General features: G+C 34.8%; 1 protein-coding gene across 2 annotated transcripts in view; it reads right to left on the bottom strand.

Moving 5' to 3' along the window:
• LOC135841760 (facilitated trehalose transporter Tret1-like) overlaps positions 1-15,318 on the bottom strand; it is an 80,909-nt gene extending 65,591 nt beyond the window's left edge. The window contains exon 1 of one of the 2 annotated variants that reach the window (XM_065358922.1): positions 15,279-15,318. In XM_065358922.1, the coding sequence (XP_065214994.1) occupies positions 15,279-15,303 (25 nt within the window). In that variant the 5' untranslated portion in view covers positions 15,304-15,318. Of the gene's footprint in view, positions 1-7,829; positions 7,892-15,278 lie in introns of those variants that run through there. The other variant, XM_065358919.1, reaches the window with a different exon arrangement.
• Positions 15,319-22,510: the final 7,192 nt, after the last annotated feature.

A 22,510-nucleotide genomic window follows, 5' to 3' on the forward strand; every position in this document is an offset into this window, starting at 1 on the left:
GCGCATTTGGATCTACCTGTGGCATGAAAGTCGGCATTTGCATTTGCATTAGCGGGTAGGGATAATATGTGGGTGCTTGAAATACCGGTGGATATGGATATGTCATAGGTGCTTGTGTTTGGGTCATCGATGTATCGAAATAATTCTGCGATGAATTAGAGGCTGTGTCTGGGTAGCTATCATCCAAATTATTATCATAATTTGTGTTGTTGAAATCGACATAATTGCCGTAGTTATCATACCCGTAATCGGGGGTGTGTTCTTGACCGTAGTCTGGCATTACGCCATCCATTTCCATTTGTTTCACTGGTAATGTTTGTTGTTGGTTTCCTCCTTGTGGAGGTTTGTAGATAGCTACTGTCGTATCTGTATTAGGTTGTTGTTGCCTACCTTGTATTGGTAGGGGTGGTCTCTGTGTACCTTGTTGAAATCTATTGTGTAGTTGGCGTTGGCCGCCATTTGATTGGTTATTATTTTGTTGTCTTTGAAATCTTTGACCATTTTGATTCCAATTATTTTGATTTTGAGGTCTGTTGAATCTTTGATTCATTTGTTGATTGTAGAATTGAGCATATTGCTCCGGTGTAAATCTAGATTGGAACTGTTGTAGCATTTGCTGTTGCTGCATCAATAGATTATTTTGCGCTGTGCGTAAATCAGGTATGTTAGTATTTTGTGTCGTAAATTTTTCGGGTGTATATTTTAGTTCCTTGTGTTTGGGATTATGTTCTTTTTTCGAGATTTGTCTTAAGATTTCAATAAATTCGTCGATCGTTAGGTCCGGTTTTTGGACATATAATGCGTACATTTTTGGTGTCTTATCTCTCATCATGTCAACGATGAATTTTTCATCTCTAATAGTGGAATTTTTGAAATTTTCCAACCATCGTATCATAAATCCAATGATTTCTGGTAACGAACGGCAGTATTTTGTGTCATCGCAAAAGTTTTCAGCATCTTGCTGTGCTTTTGCATTCCAGTAGAAATTTAAAAAATTCGTGCGTAAATCGTTATATACATGAACTTGTAAGTTAATACTTTTGAAAGCCCATTGGTCTTTCGTGTCTATGTTCGCGCGGAAGGCTGCGGCCTTCATAAATTCAGTCACATTAAATCCAAGAATGTATTCTTCAAACGCATTAATGTACTCGTATGGGAAATAACGTCGCTGTTCGTTAAAGAACACGCCAGCGTTACGCATGGCTGTGTAGTCGATCTTCGTTGGTCGCGTGTCTGCGCCTGTGATCGCACGTTGATGTGGATTTGCTTGTAGCGAATCGTGAATTTTTAATACTGTATTTGTAAGTGCCATTTGGTTGATAGTGCAATTGTTCACTAATTGTACTTGTTCAGCTACATTTTGTTCGATGCTTTGCATTCTGTTGTCGTTTTCTATAAATTTCTTTTTAGCGCTTTCATCTAATGTCGTGTGTTTGTTTGAGTAATTAACTGCCCAATCATTTAGTTCATCTAATTTTTGGCGTACGTATTGTACATTTGTAGCTGCGTCTTGCGCTTGATTGCATGCTTCGAGTGCGTGTGACGCCGATGTCGACGCACTTTCAGCTGCGGTTTGAGCGATGTTTCTCGCTTCAGTTGCTACCGATTTTGTTGTTTCGATATGCGATACTAATTCGCGTTGATTATCAAAAATTGTTTGCATTTGTGTATTGTCATATTTCCATGACTCTTGTAATAAATTACGTAGGTGTTTTATATCATCGTCCTCACCGGGAGGGTGGGCGGGAATATTCGTGCTACGAGGAGTGAATGTGTATTTGTCGTTCATGTTTTCGTTTGATACGATATCGGATTTTTCCAAAGTTCTCTGATTTTGCTTTTCAGAAATCGGTTTCGGGACACTTTGTGTTCGACTGCGCCTATGAGTTCCCCCTTGTAGAGTTACCTCGTTGTAATCTACACGGCTTATACTTCTCTCACTACGTCTCAAGTTTGACATACGCGTCAAAATAAATTCACTACTGTGTAGTTATAAATTTTATTACAAGTAATACAAGTCACAAATAATAATATGTACAATTAAATGCGTATATATACGCAACGTGGTAGATCACGCTGTTTAAAAACGCGCGAAAACACCTCGTGTTGAAAAATACGTTACGTGCAGCGGCAGCTGCGACAGTATAATCGTCCGAGGTTGCGGCAGCGACAACGGCTCCGTTTTCCGAATTCGGCGGCTGGACGGGGCGGCGGTGGCAGCACGTACCACGTTGATTCGAGTGCTTTTGGTTCGCCTCTTCTTGGCTAATTTTCTCAAATTAACCTACGCGAAAATGCAAATAAAAGCTCCTACTTATGTCTAGATTATTAATAAAGCCACTTTTTAATCTTTTATTTGCGGATTTACCACCAAAAAGAAAAATAGCAAGCGTGTACGAGCTCTAGCGGCTCTCTATTTGTCTGTAGACAATAAGCAAAAAATGAAAAAGTACTTGACGTTAGGCGCCAATGTAAATATAATGATATTATGTACCACTTGGTGATACTGCATAAGCTGAATACTCTGAGAATATCACTTACCCCGGCAAAAGGCTATACCAATTATATCACACAATAAGTAAAATGTAGTCACGTGTAAGACACTATGTATTAAACACATAAGAATAAACACAATTAATTACCTTTTAGAAGGTTTTTAGTATCAACACGATACTTTACACTTAACACTAATTACTTATAATTAAACACAATTAAAACTAATATAATACGCTTTCTTGCCAATTATGGCTATAATACACCACCGAGATTATACCGCGTCGACACGTCCGATCACTACGTACCTCAACAATATAACAATCGGCCGCAGCGCCGCTCCGTGGGCTTGTAGCCCTGTGTCGCGACGCGTGATCAGTGTTACCAACACATATACTTAACCCTATATTACCCTTACAGGTCCGGCATATCTCCCCTCTATCAGTTGAATAAATGAATCGATTCGTTCGCGAACGAGTAACAAGTCACTTATACGAATCGATTCGTTCGCGAACGAGTCACTTATACGAATCAATTCGTTCGCGAATGATTTAGTAACTATTGATCAACTCGTTCGCGAATGATTTACCCACAAATGAATCGAATGATTCACCAAGAAATCAATCAATTTATTTACTTGATCGCCAATTGTTCAAAAATGATTCGATTCGATTGTAAACAGATCAATTGCCGAACAATTGTTTCAAAAAAAGTGAATCAATTCGTTCGTAAAAAATATTTAGTTAAAGAAAAGTCGGTTTTCTCACGCTAAATGCGTGAGTGTTTTTTAGTTTGAGGATGTTGATTTTTATTCTGATCTTCGTTCATTAGCTTCAGATCCAAAATGTGTCCCCAAAAAGAAGTTTAAAAATTAAAAAATTGTGTGAATTTTGATACGGATAGTTATCATTACACGTAGATTTAGTTAGATATTCCAATTCTGACCTTTATTTTGCTTTCATATCCAAAAATAGACCCTTGAGGAGGTTCGAAAATTCAAAATTGGGGAAATTTCGATACGAGTATCAAAATGTAGGTCTAGGTACTTACCTATTCTAGGATTCCTGTCTCCATTTCGCCGTCGCAGGCTCAAAATTAGCCCTTGGAAGGTGAAAAGAAAAGTTAAAAATATTCTAAATTATTTTGATATCGCCCAAAATAAAATTTCTCAACACCTACTGTGAATCATGGTGTAGATCAAACGAGAAAAAAAATCGAAAAATCATTGAGGGATCGAAAAGTAACTCAGTATGCATCCTAAAAATGATGAATTTCCGAGTCTGATCTCTACTCAGCAAAATTTAGTTTTAAAAACAACCTCCAAAACCTCCACGACCAAAATTTCAGCTGTTCGCATAAATTTGTCATTTTTTGACAAATTTTTGAAAAATCATTTTGTAAATTAAAAATTTCTCCTTTGTTAAAGCAAAAATTTAAAAGACACCGATGAAAGAATATTTCATTAAAATAAAAAAAAATGCAATTTTTGCAATATTCAAATTTCATGGTTTTTATAGTCGAATCGGAGCTCCCAGAAAAATTTTGATCATCTCCACAAATGTTCGTATTCTCGCCGAAAACGTGAAAATTCATATCTACCTAAAGGTAGCTCAAAATTTTATTTTTTGCAAACTTTCAAGATGCTCAACTAAAGTGCCACTGTCCACTTGTTCAATCTTCCAGATGACTTTTCTAAGTTTTCCAGACCAATTTTTCCAATTTTCCGTAACTTTTAAAATATGCTATAATATTATAAGCTACACACGAAAATTCCTTAATTTGAAATACCTTAAGTACGTTTATTTTTTTTTCAAAAATTTTGAGACACATAATTTCATCTCCAAATAAGTCTGTCTCAATGAAAACAAAATTACTCTCTTATCTTCACCTCACTCAAATATTCAAGTTTGAAATTACATAAAAGAAATCTCTCAAATTGGCAGCAAAAAAATAATTTAAATAAAAGTATGGGGAGGGGGGAGGAGGAATGGTTTTCATGAATATCAACAGCTGTATACTTTTTAGCCAAATTTTTGTAAAAAATGATGGCTATTGCGGTAGGCCCAACTTTGGATAAAAAGGTCGGGGGTCAAAAATTTTGATAGTTCTCGACGTTTTGAGCTCAAACTAGACGATTCCCGGTGTGTCAGTTTTTATATATATATATAGATATATATTTATATAGATATAAGTTTCACCGAAACTTGAATTTTTACATTTTATGACCTGGAACCTGTTCTAATTGATCAAATAAGGTCAAACTTGGGAAATGGGGTTCATTCAAGACCTAGAATTGACCCCCGAAGTTTCAAGGGTCAAAGTTGAAAATTACAGAAAGGTCATTTTTTTGGAGGGGCATAAAAAGGCCCCAAATGAACGAAAAGGGTCCAAAATCATACCATAGGTCACTACCTCCATTGTAATCAACATATCCAAATTTCAGCTTCCTAGGTCATCCCCACTCCATTTTAGTTGGGAAAAACCACATTTTACCCCTATTTTTGACCCCCTCACCCCTAAAATTGAGCTAGGGGGTCCAAATTCTCAGCATACAATAAGAGGGTGCCCCTTGAATGCTTTTTGCAGGATTCAACCTTCCAACCCCATTTGACCCCTCTCCAGGGTCAAAAAAGTGGATTTTTGCGTGTTTTTTGACGTTTAGCCAGACCTACAGCCCCTCCAAATTGACCTAGAGGGTCCAAATTTTCACAGTACATTGGGAGGGTGTACCCGAAGTGCCTTTTGCAGGTTTGAACCTTCCAACCCCATTTGACTTCTCTCCAGGGTCAAAAAAGTGGATTTTTTCATCGATTTTACGTGTTTTTTGAAAATTTTGACCTTTAGCCAAGCCTACAGCCCCTCCAAATTGACCTAGAGGGTCCAAATTTTCACAGTACATTGGGAGGATGTATCGGAAGTGCCTTTTGCAGGTTTCAACCTTCCAACCCCATTTGACCCCTCTCCAGGGTCAAAAAAGTGGATTTTTGCATGTTTTTTGACGTTTAGCCAGACCTACAGCCCCTCCAAATTGACCTAGAGGGTCCAAATTTTCACAGTACATTGGGAGGGTGTACCCGAAGTGCCTTTTGCAGGTTTGAACCTTCCAACCCCATTTGACTCCTCTCCAGGGTCAAAAAAGTGGATTTTTTCATCGATTTTACGTGTTTTTTGAAAATGTTGACCTTTAGCCAAGCCTACAGCCCCTCCAAATTGACCCAGAGGGTCCAAATTTTCACAGTACATTGGGAGGATGTATCGGAAGTGCCTTTTGCAGGTTTCAACCTTCCAACCCCATTTGACCTCTTTCTAGGGTCAAATGTGTTTTTTTGACATTTAGGAAAGCCTATAGCCCCTCCAAATTGACCTAGATGGCTCAAATTTTCACAGTACATTTGGAGGATGTACCCGAAGTGCCTTTTGCCAGTTTCAACCTTCCACCCCCATTTGACCTGTTTCAGGGTCAAGACAGGTTTGTTACCACATTTTTTGAAGGAGGAAGATAGGAAGAAGAGAGAGTTGGGCGAAGCCCGAGGGGGGTGCAGGGGGGACGGAGTCCCCCCGCGAATATAGGAAAGAAACAGCGGAAGGACAGAGTTGGGCGAAGCCCAAGGGGGGTGCAGGGGGGACAGAGTCCCCCCGCTAACATAAGAAAGAAATTGCGGAAGGAGTGATTTGGGCGAAGCCCATAGGGGGTGTAGGGGGGACAACGTCCCCCCAAACGCAGGCGAAGCACAGGAGCGAAGCGAGGGTGCGAGTAGTTCAAGGCGTCTTCAAGTGAAGCGCAGAACACGAAAAAAAGACAGCAGCAGGAGGTAATTGGGGGAAGCCCAAGGGGGGTGCAGGGGGGACAAAGTCCCCCCGCTAACACTAGAAAGAAAGCGCGGAAGGAGTGATTTGGGCGAAGCCCATGGGGGTGCAGGGACAACGTCCCCCCAAATGCAGGCGAAGCACAGGAGCGAAGCGAGGGTGCGAGTAGTTCAAGCGAAGCGCAGAATACGAAAAAAAGACAGCAGCAGGAGGTAATTAGGCGAAGCCCAAGGGGGGTGCAGGGGGGACAAAGTCCCCCCGCTAACACAAGAAAGAAATTGTGGAAGGAGTGATTTGGGCGAAGCCCATGGGGGGTGCAGAGGGGACAACGTCCCCCCAAATGCAAGCGAAGCACAGGAGCGAAGCGAGGGTGCGAGTAGTTCAAGAGCCCTCAATGTTTCTAGCACAAAAATTTGGCTCTTACGTAGCGGCAGACTGCTACGACTTTTTTTTTATGTATTGTGATCACATGCAGATGGACAGCTTTGAAAAAATTATCAAAATTGATAAGATTTAATTAGGCAGGTAGCTATGAAATCAAACATGAAATACATATTCGATAACATACTTGAGTAATAGGTACCCCAAATTTTATCATTTCACAAGGAATATATAGAGCACAAATTCTGTAAAGAAAGTTTCTTTAAAAAAAAGAAACAACTGCATGACTTGGATAAGTAGATAAATCAAATTGCAAACAGAAGGCAATGGGAAGCATAAACTCCTTTCAATACATAAATAATAACATTGTACATTTATCTTTTCGAGTCACGTGATTAAAAACTCGTGTGAGATGAATGATGAAAGTTGAAAATTCATTTTTAATAACGCGTTGAAAATTGAAACTAAAGCATAGGGTATCTACACTATCTACGGGCATCGAAATGAAAATTTTAGATTCTGATGAAATAATTTTGTATATTAATGGTTCCTTATTGATTGATGCAATTCTGATAATGTAAATATTTTTAATGAAATAAATTCTTATTTGCCAACATAGTAAATAGGTACTGATGGCCGATAGATAACAGCTGTAAATGATCCTTCAGAATATTTTTACAGCCTGTAGCCAAGTTAAACTTCCGGATCAAATTTTCGAACCTTACAATGAAGAATATCTCAAGTACGAAAATATGCTCACTGTCACCTTCCTTAATCAATACACAAATTTTTCTCCAAAAGCTCATTTTTCATATTTATGTTTCTAAAAAAAAAAAAAAAACGGTTCAAAAATCTCATCACATATACTTTTTCCTTCTCAATATTTTTATCCCTTCTGCGAATTAGTGGATACCATTACTTTCATCCAATAAAACTCTTCGAGATCGTAATAATAAAGAGGCCATTAGGTACATTCAATCTAAACCAGAGATTTGATCATTTTGCCAAATTATTCACCCTACGCAATGAGCACCTTTCCATTAGATATACTTCGACTGTGTATTTATTCAAACAAATAGTTACCTACTCACAGCACAGCCAAATAAAACAACAAACGCATAAATCAAACTAGAAAAATGTGTACTTACTAAGATAATAATGCTGAAAAATCATCTCAATAAACACCAGCAAATCTGAATCATATACGAAAAAAGAAATCTAATAATAAAATTTTCCCAACAAAAAATAGCATCGGTAAATTAGAGATAATTGAATGAAGACTTCCTTTTACCTACACAAAAATCACCATAGTAAGTAATTCATCTATACATATTGTACCAAAAATAGTATAGCAAAATCTCAACGAGTAATAAAAGTTTATCAAATTTCCTCTCGCGATTAGCAGCTTTTATCATTTTAATATCGTGATTTTTTTTTTAATTGATCGTCTGGCTGGGCTAACACATAATTGCAATGAATGAAAATGAATGTTTTTAGATTTGTGACGTCATTGGTCAAACTCGTGTTTTTTTAAAATAGGTACTAAATAATTTCATGCCTATTAAATTTGAAATAGCCTACGTAATATGTACGTCGTACACGTACTTTTAGACCAACGTACTACGAATAAAATAGTAATTTTTTATTTCGTCCATTGCATTTGTGGTAAGTATAATTTTTTGCAAATTTAAAAATCGTATTTCATCACTTTTTTCATTTTTCACAAAGATATGTGTCAGATTTTTCACCTTGGATCAATATTTTTGGTACTTGGGACGAGAAAAAAAATGATTAAAATTTGAATTTTAAAACGGCCATCTCGCCCCCCCCCCAGTCCTCTTCTCATCAAAATCATCCCTCAAACTCTCGTGATCATCTTCCTCTTACTCCTGCCACTCTTCGTACGATTTTATTTTCCATCTATCGCCACAATGAAATTCTACGTCTCGTAAAATTTGGACCATTTTCTTTTCCGCGCATTATTTCACTATTTATTGGAACAACAAAAGATAACCTTCTGCGAATGCCCTATAACTTCGCACATTAATTAACGAATGCATCATTCACTACTAGGTAGGTACCATACTTTTAGCTCCATATAAAGTAAGTAATTAGCGTTAAATATTTGAAAATTATCTTTACAAATTCGTCTTATTATTCGAATCGAGTTGGTAAAAAAGTGCTATAGGTAAATATTGGTCAGTGTGGAAAATTTTATCATAATTTGTTCAAAATCATTTAACAATAACGACGCAATACAAAACGCCGCATAATCACATCGTGCCAAAAATTATCTTCACACCTTCTGGGCAACGTGTAGTTTTCCATTCACCCTTCAGTGGAGTGTGGACTTTTCTAGCACCTAAATAATACATATGTACCTACTACGAATGCACAATAGAGGAAAATTTCGGCACTCTGTTGTCAATTAAATGCGACATCTGAGTCATAAGTTCAGGTACTGGTGGTCAGAATAGGTACCTATTACATACGACACCTGACTAAATTTTCAAGATACGAAGTAATCGCGACACTAGTCCATAATATATTAGTTGAAAAAAGTATACTGAGGCCACAAATCAGCTCGTATAGCTGCTAACTGGCTAAAAGTACGAAGTACCTAGTACATACCTACAACAATTTACAACGTAATGCACTTTTTTTCTTTTTACAAGTTTTTCCTCGTCTCGTAAATAACCAAAACGCGTATATTAAAATAATCTTACGCTCGATTGTGGTAACTAAATTTTTCCACGCTACTTCGTATATACTTCGTCAATTTTCTTTATTGTTATTACTCGTTGACTCAATGTTGAGCAACCGAGTGCAAGTTCTCTTATGATTAACTTAGCTAGGTAGGTATACGAAATTTTTTCAGCAAAACTTAAATTTTATAGCGAGTGATTATATGTATAGCTTGAAAGAGGATTCATTATGGAAACGCGTAAAATAATAACCGAAGAAGGTATATTATTTCTCGAGCCAAAAGTCACCTTCAGTGCAGCAGATAAAATTGAAGAAGTACGCAGCTAAAAAATTGAACCAATCTGTTTTACCTATGTTGAAATTGAAACGTATGTATTAAAGGATATGAGGTTATTTCAGAACTCTCAGCTTTGAGCTAGACAATAAATTCTCCCATTCTACTTTCCTCAAGATTAGTTTAACTCAAATATAAGCACGTGAATAGGTTACTCTACAAGTTGAATTTCTCAAATGGAAATAGAGGCATGTTTTTACGTCTAGAGAGAATTCCAGAGGTAGGGACATTTTTTGGATTGGAATCCTGACATTTCTGCTATCAAAGATCACAGCCTTGCAGAAGGATTTTTTGAAAATTCGAGTACGCAGGAAAAATGAAATTAATCGTAAGAAAAAGTACAACTTTTGATATTAGAGGAGGGAGGGGGAGAGGGTGCCAACAGATTTTCCAATTCACGATATTGATTTATAGTAAAAACAAGTTTAAAGAAAATTTTAAATTTCACAAAAAAAAATGGAACAAAACCAAAAAAATTAACGTTGCGAATTTAATGAGGTATGAAAATTTTACCTGTCGACTTTTCGTAGCTTTTTGAACGTCTTTGAACATCCTATTATTAATTTTTTTTTTTTGATGGGAGACGGGAATGTTGACAATATTTTATTTTCATCTTTCAATTTTTCGTTTTATAAGCTGTTTTACTGACATTTTCAACAGACTTTTACAAGTATTTATCCCTTTCCACCCCCCCCCCCCCCCACCAAAAATGTTAAACTTTTGAAAAATGAAAGAGATCATGTCTTCGTTCGAGCGATCGAAGCGAGGCATTGACATTTTTTAAAAACACAGCAGTCGTAACTGAGGAAAAAAATTTATTTGTAATTTTTCATTTTGCAGAATGAGAAGTTCTGAAAATTTGATAAATTTTGAATCAAGAGTTACAAGTTGGTAAATACCTATAGAGAATTTTCGCAATGATATTTTTTTAAAATTCCATATACGAGGAAAATGAATTAGAAAATTTGAAGTTCAATTGGAAAAAAAGAAAAAACCAGGACGAAAACAGAACTTGCAAAATGGGAACAAATCAAGACATTTCAAAAATCTTTACAGATGAGTTGAGAGTATCATTCACAAAACAAATTTTTAAAAGAAATTGTGAGTTCGAAAAAAAGAAAAAACCAGGACGAAAGCAGGACTTGCAAAGTAGGAACAAATCAAGATGAAAACATTTCATAAATCTTTACAGATGAGTTCCGTTGAGAGTCACTCACAGAACAAATGTTTAAAAATTAAAAAAATTATGAGTTCAAAAACCCCTCTTTCCCCTCAATGAGATTTCAGGAAATTCGTATTGGAAAAAACGTTTTCAAAAGAAAAAAATTACTATTCAAGATTCAGGAATTACCTAGAAAGAGGTAAAAATATTGATCAATTTTGGACTTAATCAGGGTTTCTGATAAAATCTCCACATTAAAACACAAATCCACTAGATTCGGCAGTTTATTTCAAATATCATCTCCCATTTTCTCAAAAATGTCTTCTCAATAAGGATTTGGTAGAGTTATACAAATTCCCAGTTTAAAATGGTGTACTTTTGAGCTAAGCTTACAGGATTTCCAAAACCCACGAAAAATTTTCGGATCAAAAAAATCGAAAGAGCATTCAATAAATCACTAAGCTTAATTTCAGACAGTGAATTTAATTTTTAAGAATTGGAATTTGAATCAATTTCTATGCACAAAAGATCAAAATTTGTTAAAATTGAAGACATCTTAGGATCTTACTTTTACCTCTCAAAGGAATTGTTGCAGTGATTTCGAACTTTTCCACAGCTTTCATCAAATGATTGAGGTTATCTTTGTTAAAATATACTGAATTTCATTTTGGAATTTTTCATCAAAAATTTTTCCAAAACCGAAAAGTCTAAAAATCTGCTGGAATCAGAAGCTCCAAAATGGCAAGGAATCATTACCAATCGATTTATTGGGAAATCAAAAATTGAGGTAAAAATCAAATTTCTGTTTTCTATCTTAATTTCGTCTGACTTTTTAAATGTTAAATAGATCATTATTCACCATTCAGGGAAGAGTGATGGGATTTGAATTGATGAAATCAAATATTTTCAGACCTGCTGATTGAGAATTGAGATTTGATTAAACCAGAGATGGAGCGACTCGAATCGCAAAAAAGAATCGCATAAAAATCGTGAGAATTGAATTCCTGTTGCGATTCGAATCGGATTCTCCTTGGAGACGAATCGTGTTTTTCAAAAACTGATTTATTTTTCCTGAAGAATCGCACCCATACGATTCTTTTCGCGATTCCCGACTAAAAAATTCAAAAAATCGTCCTCTGCATGGTTAAATTTTGAATATTTTGTAATCTTGCAACTGTTTTGTAAAAATACTCGTAGCTTCAGAAGCATATTCAGGAGGTTTATATATTTTCCCACCTTGCACTACATTTTTGGAAATTTTAAGATTTTCTTCTTCCGGACACAATTTTGAGTTTGGAATGAAATCAATGTGAAAAATGGATAAGTTACAATGACTCGAAAATCTTTCCTATATGCTGATTTTCAAAATTTTGGTTAGCTGAATTTTCTCGTTACTCCCCCCCCTCTCTCCACCATTTATGGGACTTTTCCCTCATAGATCAGAAATCCAAACTTTTTTGTTGGTACTAAAATAAATTTCCCACTTATTTTAGACCCTTCTGAATGTAAAGACATTGAACGATAAACTTTTGTTTACATCTAGAGAAAAAAAAAGTATAAAAAAGGAATTGGAATCGCAAATGGAATCCGACTTCTAAAGGTTGTGAATCTGATCACGAGAATCAGATTCCCTAAATCAACAAAAGGACATTCCCTAAGTTTAATTTGATTTAGACTTTGATCGGATTAGATCACCTGATCAAAAAGTGTCTAATTACCATCGATAACATTCATAATAAGTGCTCAAGTTCATTTTTGACCTTTCCAGAACGATTTAATGTTTATGAAAAAATTTTAAAACCTGCTGGAGTCTCCGAAAAAAAATTGATATTGTTTTCGTGATATTCTGTTTTGAACTGGCACTCCTGGAATTTCGGCGTGATTTCTTAAAAACGATCGAGAAGGTGCCCAATAAACACCGATCAAAAGTTGTACGTTCTAAAGTTCATTTTTGGCCCCTTCAGAGCGATTTGAAAGTTCTGGAGAAAATTAGGAAATCGCAGGAGGCTCCAAAATCGTCTAAAACCAGTTAGTTGTTGATGTGAACCTACGAGTTGAATTCAAGAGATTATTCACATTAGTTCATTTTGCTCCAAAAAACTCGTACTTATTTTACGAAAAAGTTTTAAAATCGCCCTAAAACTGTGTTTTTTTTTTCTATTTCTCAAGTTTTCGAAAATTTGCCAAAAATCAAAAATGAACTTCAGAACTTGAAATTTGGGCTTCGGAGGTTTTATGCAGGACATGTTCTTTCGATCTATTTTTGTTTCGTTCAAATCGGAAGGTGCCATATTATGCCAGTTCAAAAGGAGCTCTTACGTAGGTATACAGGAAACTGTCCTAACAAGGGAAGCCTCCCACATGAGAATCTCCGATTTGAGTGAAACTTGAACTGTTGGAAAGAGGACCTCAAAAACCACCCATCCCCCAATTTTCAGCCACTCAAGTTGATTTTTCGATTTTTGGCGAATTTTTGAAGTTTTGTGTACACAGGAAAAGCTGTTCAACTCACAAAATGGGAAAAAACTACAAATATCCATCTTTCCCGCGTATCAACTTCCGGAGCTCAAATTTGGACCAAAGGTAGTCTTTTAGATACCTGATCGACTCATACCACCATTGGCCGGATCCGGCCTTCCGGTCAGAAAACAGAATTTTTTACTTTTTTCCTCATATTTTCAGTGAATTTGAAAAATGGCCGTTTCTCCCCACCACATTAACTTGAGTCGCTAAAATTTTGGCCGAAGGGTTTATGCTTAATACTTTATCGATTAATACTACCGTCGGCCGGATCTGGAATTATCATCAGAAATCATATTGTTTGTCCATCTGGTTTTTTATGCCAACCAGTGTCTATAGCCAAGGTCAACAAGATGGGCAAAAAAAAAGATTTTTGCTGATAATTCCAGATCCGGCCGACGATAGTATTAATCGATTAGGGATCAAGCATAAACCCTTCAGCCAAAATTTTAGCTACTCAAGTTCATGTGGTGGAGAGAAACGGCCATTTTTCGAATTCACCGAAAATATGAGAAAAAAAGTAAAAAATTCTGTTTTCCGACTGGAAGGCCGGATCCGGCCAATGGTAGCATGGGTCAATTTGGTATCTAGTACAGATCGTTTGACCAAAATTTGAGCCCTGGAAGTGCATTAGATGAGCTGCTTTAACAGATTTTTCAATTTTTCCAATGACTGACATCAAAAACCAGATGCACAAAAAATATGCTTTCTGATGTAAATTCCAGATCCGGCCGACGGTAGTATTAATCGATTAGGTATCAAGCATAACCCCTACGGCCAAAATTTTAGCTGCTCAAATTCATGTGATGGGGAGAAACGGCCATTTTTCGAATTCACCAAAAATATGAGGAAAAAAGTAAAAAATTTTGTTTTCTGACCGGAAGGCCGGATCCGGCCAATGGTGGTATGAGTCGATCAGGTATCTAAAAGACTACCTTTGGTCCAAATTTGAGCTCCGGAAGTTGATACGCGGGAAAGATGGATATTTTTTTGTAGTTTTTTCCCATTTTGTGAGTTGAACAGCTTTTCCTGTGTACACAAAACTTCAAAAATTCGCCAAAAATCAAAAAATCAACTTGAGCGGCTGAAAATTGGGGGATGGGTGGTTTTTGAGGTCCTCTTTCCAACTGTTCCAAGTTTCATTCAAATCGGAGATTCTCATGTGGGGGGCCTTCCCTTGTAAGATGCATGTTTTTCACATAATGTTGGAATTGAAAAAAAAGAAACAACAAAAAAAATCAAAAATCATCAAGAAAAAACAACCAATCTCTGCCAAAATCTTATCATTCTTTCATAAAATGGCTCGATTTTAGATCCTTTTCAAGCACACGACTTCGTTAAATGACCATACCGTGCATAATTCATATTTGAAGAGATATACTCTTTAAAAAAACCGCATAAAACTATAAAGAGATGTAAATCTTAGACGAAAATGCAACCTTGGAAATTAACGTATTTTTTGGGATTCTCCAAGAAAACGAATTTTACTTGCGAAGTTTTCATCTTCTTCCTCAATCGTACCCTGTACTTTTGGTGTCAGTTTACATTCATTAGAATATTTCTTATTCATTAATAGGTAAGTACTTTACATACGAAACCGCAGATATGAGCATCTACATACTACATAGATACATACAAATAGCATGGTCCAAGGGACCTTGAAAACATTTTAAATACATAAAAAAAATGCAAGTCAATCTGAAGCGAAAAATCATTCATTAAAAATGCATTTGCTTTACCTATTATATTATTCAACAAATTCCAGTTTCGAGAACCAAAGTCTCGATGGAGTTAACAATGTAGATAATTTGAGCACACTTCAAACACTTCTTAAGGAGTAGGTATTTTAGCAAAATGAATACCAAAATTACATACCTCGAAGATTGTCTGGAAAAATCATCAATAATCAATACAATTCACTATACTCGTAGTCTAGTCAAAATTACAAACAATGCTCACCAAGAGAAAAACCAGAAAATGAAAATAGAGCACGTCGTAAAATCGCGAAAGAAATCTAACGATCGATCGATGATTTTTTCACGTACGTACGAATCCAATTCAGTACTGGACTTTTTCTTTTTTCTTTTTAGGTAAACGCATTATTAACCTGGCGCAATGTCCTTAACAATGATAATAGTAAGTTAACTAGACGTCTAAGTGGCGAGTTAAATTGTACGTTTCCATAGTCCTATCCACTTTATCGTTATGTGCCAGTAGGTATTTCAAATTTAGCCATCGTTTTGATTACTTACCTCTGCATATACAGGTACAGTCAGGTAAACTACATTATTTCGCGTATACATGGAAAAATCTAGACGTCTCGTGTTTTTTCACTCTTTTTCACTTAAAAATTTTTCAACTTTGTTATTTAATATTTCAAGTTCAAGTTCAAGGTTATTTCCCAATTCCCTTCGATAATTATTCGTTTTTAACGGATACTGGTTCGGTTTTTTATTATACGTGCTATTTCAATGCGGCGGTTTCCGAAATTACCTCGACGACTGAAGATGGCCACAGATCTGATTATCTGATCGTCGACGACGCTACGCTAGTTACCTATTTTACATGCGATGGGGTTTACGTAATTATGGCAATCTATCTACTAGATTTACTCGTAACGAGCTAGTACTTATATCGTACACGTCTTCTGGACACAGGTAGTTGAATTTTCAAAAAAAAATATATATCTCAATTTGATGATAATTCGAAATAAGAGGGATTTTTGAAAAGCTCCAATGTGCAAATAATAAAGACCTTGATGAGAAAGCTGGGTCACGTTTTCCTTTCTATTCGACTTCTTCGTTTAAAAGCCTTAGAGGAAGGTGATCCTGGACGAAATAATGACATAAGGGTCACACTACGTGGTACGATGCTCTGATTTTTCTGTGTTTTTTTTTTCACTACAACATATTTTTAATCCTATATCCGAGTATTAATTTTTTTAATCCGTTGGGTATGAAAAAAAATTAACACTCGTAGGTATATTATACTTAGGTATAAGATACATCATATTAATACAGACAGTCGCAGACGGAAACCATACTGTTAATTTCCTGCATCCAGCCAGATGCTCTGGTACTACGAAGACTGGCACGATATACCTGGTACTTGTACCATGTTTATGACCTCAGTACACGAATACTTTGTTAATCCGTATAAACAAACCATGCGGTAACACAATCGTAAAAATGTTAATACGTTACGCGCCGTCTCAAAGTAATATACCTACAATTAGATTTTAAATTTCAATTATCCACATTATAACTACATCGTGTCTGTAATTATTACCCCTCGTGTATCATGAAAATTACTCCGTACATCTCACGCACATAAATGTACCTGCATTAGTTTGGTTTTTTCCATAATTTTTACATACGTAGGTACATTCGACCAATTCGGCAAACAACACGAATTAAAATTGCGTTGTGTTACGAATTCGAATATAAGCCAAATAGGCTGAAAAAAATACTGCACTTATCATTCAACTCGACATAGGTATAATAGGTGCAAAATTTTATAATTTTTACGATATCGTAAATTATAATACGTATACCTTACCTTACCTATATAATATACAAAATGGAACTAGCGCAGTGGAGTATTTTTAATGCATGTAGATTGTAGACTCGCGTTTAAATTGTCGCAAATATTTTTGTACCTTTGCCAACGGTAATAACTGTAAGTCTTAAGTAGGTAAATAATCATTTTGTAAATATTTACCGCGGATACTTGATACAAAATTTTTAAACGTATATCTATCACTAGGTGAATTCATTTTGAACGTAAACTGTCATATTTAATGAGATGAAAGTATGAACAAGATGTGTGCGAATTTGTGTCTGGGGAATTTCTCTTTCGATAAATATTATTATGAGTCATGACTAAGTTGAGAATTTTTTTTTACATAGAGCTTCGCTTCGAGGGGGGTAAAAATTGGTGAAGATGTTTTTAATCGGTGACGAATTCGGAGGGTTTGCGAAATTTCCTCTTTGAGGTTCCAGAGTTGATAATAAGGATGGATTTCAACAATTTTTGAACAGGAAGTTGGACTGAAAAATTGGTTGGGATATCTACTTATTAAAAAAAAAAATCAAGTTCAAGCCACCAATGAATTTTAAAAATAAGGATTCCTCACTCAATTTCCTAAAAACGATTACTTAGCTAGGCTATGTTGATTTTCAAATATGAATTTTAAACTGCACATATCATATGGAAACGATAATGCCAAGTTGATGAAAATCTAATACGAAGTTCGTCACTTAGAAAATTTTCCTATTCGTCCATCTTCAATTTTTTAAAAGCCAATGCACAAACATTTGAACGCAGCATTTCATTCCCTTTTTATTACAACTTTGACAGCACACCACACGAGGGAACATTACTACAAAAATTGAGATACTCGTAAATTGGGATCAGAAATCGCGAAAATTTTCAGTTTTGAAAAATTTCGTTTTGCGGTATTGAAATTCAGAAAAAAATTGGTAAAACATGAAATTGTTGGGAATTTTACACAATGGAAAAAATTTTAATGTTTATGCATTTGAAAATATTTCCATTTTAGATGAAATTGAAATTCGCGTAGAGAGCAGAAGTGCAAACATTTTGAAAATTTATTAAAATAAGTTCATTTTGGAGTAGGTGATTTTAACAGTGTTTCAACAATGTTTTGTGAATTTTGTCGAATTCTATTTAACCGAAATTTCATTTTTTTTTTTATTTTTTTGATTTGTAGTTATTTTAATTTTTTATTGGTACCTACAGTATCCTTTTAACAAGTCCCATTAATAACCATTATTGGCAATTCTCAACCTGTTTTATCAAATTTCAAAAAAATTTCACCAGTTTCTGGCATTTTTCATTAATTTCAATGTTTTGTTTTTCTTTGTTTTTTTTTATTTTTGGAATTTTACATTAGACATTTTTGTCAAGTTTTACAGAAATTTCACCATTTTTTTAGTAATTTACAGAGTTGTGATGCTTCAATTCAAGAAAAGATTTGAAAAATATTTCATGCTACAACCTACTTATTTTTGCTAAAAATTTTGTTAAATTTACAGAAATTTTGTCATTTTTTATTGATTTTCTGTAATTTGGATCCATACATACTCGTACTTCATTCATGTTTTGAAGGAAGTCTACTCGCAATTTCAGCAATGTTCCGCGCAATCTTCTCCATTTTTCGCTCAATTTTTCCAAAATATCTACAGCTTACTTTACATCAATTTTTATTAATTTTGATGTTTCTTCTGTTTTTTTTTTGTGATTTTACATCATTTTGACATGTTTTGAATACTTTTTATTGCAATTTTTGGGTAATTTTATTGGCGTTTCAAAAATTTTGAGTAATTTAAGAGGTTTTTAATACTTTTATTTTTGCATGGAACGGTTTCAACAATCATTTTTTAATTAGTTCCAACACTTTTTATGCAGCTTGTGCCAACTTTTACAGAAAATTTTCAAGTTGTCAGTGATTTACCTTGTTTTTAATGCTTTTATTTGTGTTTAGAAAAAGTTTCAACAATTTTAAACGCTATTTTTGTAAGTTTTGTGGGATTTTAGCAAAATTCTATCGTTTTTTGTTGATTTGCAAAGAATTTAATGCTCTTACTTGTGATTAGACGGAGAGTAAACGGTATTTTAGGCGATGAGGATATCGACGTTCCCAGAGAATCAAAGAAGTTTCTTGAAAAGGAATACTTTCTATGTAGATATTGAAAATAACAAGGACAAAAAAAGTAAAATTTAAAAGAAAAACAAACAAACAAACAAAACCCTGATAGGTATAAATGTATTTTTGTTAAAAATTCAAACATCGCCTTTTGACAAAATGTGCCTGAAAAAATTTAATTTTAGTATATGTGACGCGACGCGACAAAATCGACCTTCGAGCCGAAAATAAGTTTTTGAGTTATGGGGGGTTAAAGTTTTCAGTCCAGTTCTGCTCGTTTAGCGGAAGCGCTTGCGTTCTAATCAGGTTCTCTGGCTAAACTGAGCTAAACATAGTCTTGGATAACGTTTCTTGCCTGTCTTGTGTGAATATCACTGGGTAAAATGGTTATTTACATACAGGGGGCTCAGTCGTGATTGCGCTCATTTTTTCAATTTTTTATTTTATTTTTTCATTATTTCAATTTTGAAATCAATCTGGAGGCGAAACAAAGCGTTCTACGAGAAAAATACATCGAGCAAAGTTGTAGAGAATTAAATTTCCAAAAACCTATAAGAGGTTTATTTTTCTCCTAAATGCATAGTTTTTCCGTTTTTCTCAAAAAACAGAAATTTTATGGTAATCATCATGAGGTTTTTGTTTTTTGAGAAAAACGGAAAAACTATGCATTTAGGAGAAAAATAAACCTCTTATAGGTTTTTGGAAATTTAATTCTCTACAACTTTGCTCGATGTATTTTTCTCGTAGAACGCTTTGTTTCGCCTCCAGGTCGATTTAAAAGTTGAAATAATGAAAAAATCAAAAAAAAATCAAAAAAATCAAAAAAATGAGCACACTTCTGACTGGATTACCATGTATATGGAGCTATGCAAATCATAGGGACTTCTGGGTGGTTTTAAATGATTTTTGAATGTCCGAGTACCAAAAATCCGTCAAAAAGTGAAAAATAATTTTTTAGGTCCGAAGGTCGATTTTGTCCCGTCACGTCACATATTACAATACAAGAAGCGACGTGAAGAATGTTTGGTCTCGTGCTTTAACTCGCCTCGCCGTACATATTAGAAAAGCTGTACCAGAAGGGAAGGGAAGGGGAGGGGAGGGGAGGGGAGGGGGTAGGTTTGCACCCGCAGCCAAGTTCCTAAATTCCACCCCATTCATATAAAAAGCACTGAAAAAACAAAAATGTACAGCAAAATAAAGGACATTGAAAAAAATTGAAACAATTTCTTAAAATCAAAATTATCATGTTCTTTTAGGATATTTTTTATATGTATCTTGACCGATTTTTTTTTTTCAAACTCGCAGGGGAAGCATTCGAAGTTCGCCTTCGATTTGAACGAAAGTGTGAATTTAGAAAAGCTGAAAGTCTGAATTCCGAATAAATTTTCCAATTTTTCGTGAATTGTTAAAAATTCACCAAAATATGGTTTTTCAGCAACTGTTTCTCCTTCTATAAAAATACTTTTTCAGAGAAAATTATCAAAGTTAGTCCTGAAACTATATCATCGACTACCTCCATTTTAGGTGATTCTGGATCATCCCAGCACGATTTTCGACTTTTTTTTAAGTAAGGGTCTTTCATTTTTCCAGATTTTTAAATTCTTCCAGAAAACGTATCTATTTTTTCAAAATTTGAGTGCCAAATAGTAGGTACAATTACCTTGAAAATATGTTGCGAGCACTTTCTGAGGTATTTTACACTTTCTAAAATTTATTTTGAACATTTTTTTTGAATCGAGAGTCCTCTTCAATTCTTCAAATGTATATTTGCTGTACGCAAATCTCTTCTGAGTTCGTAAAATCATTTTAAATTGAGGGAGGAAAACACTTACTTAGGTAGGTATTTCTACACTCGAGTTATTCATGAGAGGGTGGAAAAGTGGTGTTTTCGACCCAGAGTTAGGATTAAAATTAGTTTTCGTAAATTAAATTAGCATTTAGTTAATTTTTCACATTTAGGTATAATAAAGAAACTACCAGAACTAAAACAATTCATTTTTTGTGTTTTTGCAGATTTTTTAAGATTTCAGGAGTTCAAAAAATCTCTCATTACGAGTTTTCAATTTTTTTGGTCATTTTTTTCCTAGTGAAGAAACACTTGCCATAATTAAACTCTAAAACAATAATACCTAATCACTTTTGAGCCTTTCCGCAGAACCTCATAACGTTGAAATTTTTCTTTGGGAATTTCAAATTTCTTATGAAGAGCTAGAAAATAAGTTCAACTTCTAGAAGTACTGATTGCTCTGAATGATTCCTGATTGTAAAAATACATATAGAGAAATAATTTCAGTTGTGTTTTATTTATCTACGAGTATGTAGATACATATATTGTACATGTACACAGTATACACGGTGTCTCAAAAATTTTTTTTTTTTGGTTGAAAAAATTCAAATGGAAAAGGTGCGTTTTCATTTTAAGAGCGAATGTAACATTTTAAAACGTTGCAAACGAACAATTCATAGTTTAAGACAGTTTAAAAAAATCGTAGTAGAACTTTTCCAAAGTCTCACAAAAGAAAGTTGAAATCAAAGATTTTGATAAGATGTGGTTCTTTCAGCTACGTTTGGTGAACTCATCTTTTCTCTGTAAGTAGACTGAAATTTTAAAAGAAAAATGAGTACAGGTGACAATTATTTTTTAAAAATAATTCCAAAATTTCTTGCAACCAGCTTCTTGAAAATACGAGTAGGTACATATTCATTTTTCTCTCCAATTTCGCTTATTTGTAACGATAATCCCTACCCCCCCCCTTCGTCTCAATTTGAGCTGAAAATGCGATATGTATTTTTCACCTTAAACAACCCCCATCCCTTAATTCATTGCCTTTTGGAACCAGTTCAGTAATTAATTACCTATCTGTGGAAAATTTTGAAATAAAAATCAAGAAATAGTTTAAGTATGCTTCAAGAGTTCAAACCTTTGTTTTTATGGTTTTTATACGAATTATTGAAAATTTTGCAAAAGATGCTCTGAATGTAGAGTTGAAATTTGGTACTGAACTTCCCCCTCTTTCCAAGAAAATCTCATTGGAATACATATTTATCGTTTTAAAATATTTTCTACATAGCTTAGGTAGGAATTCAAAACTTTTAAATTTTTCACAAGGACCATTGACCTTATACCTACTTAATCATTCTATCAGACTCGAAAAAATGGGTGATAAAATTCATCGATTAATTTTCCATAAATTCGCGAACGACTCTACTTGGCTGATAATAATTACACATTCCTGCCCACTTTTACTTTTGCCTTTGATACGGATCATTAAGGAAATGTTTAAATGAAGCATTACCACATCATCTTTTTTCCTACTACCTCATTCTCTAACATACGTGAGATGTTGTTCCGCTGAACAAAAGCATGTCGCGACCTTCCGCCTGGCCCAAAATTACGACAAATGTCAGGCGTCAAGGCGAATAACGCTCGACAAGACCG

The sequence above is a fragment of the Planococcus citri genome, chromosome 3, assembly GCF_950023065.1.
Source record: "Planococcus citri chromosome 3, ihPlaCitr1.1, whole genome shotgun sequence".
NCBI classification, from domain to species: domain Eukaryota; kingdom Metazoa; phylum Arthropoda; class Insecta; order Hemiptera; family Pseudococcidae; genus Planococcus; species Planococcus citri.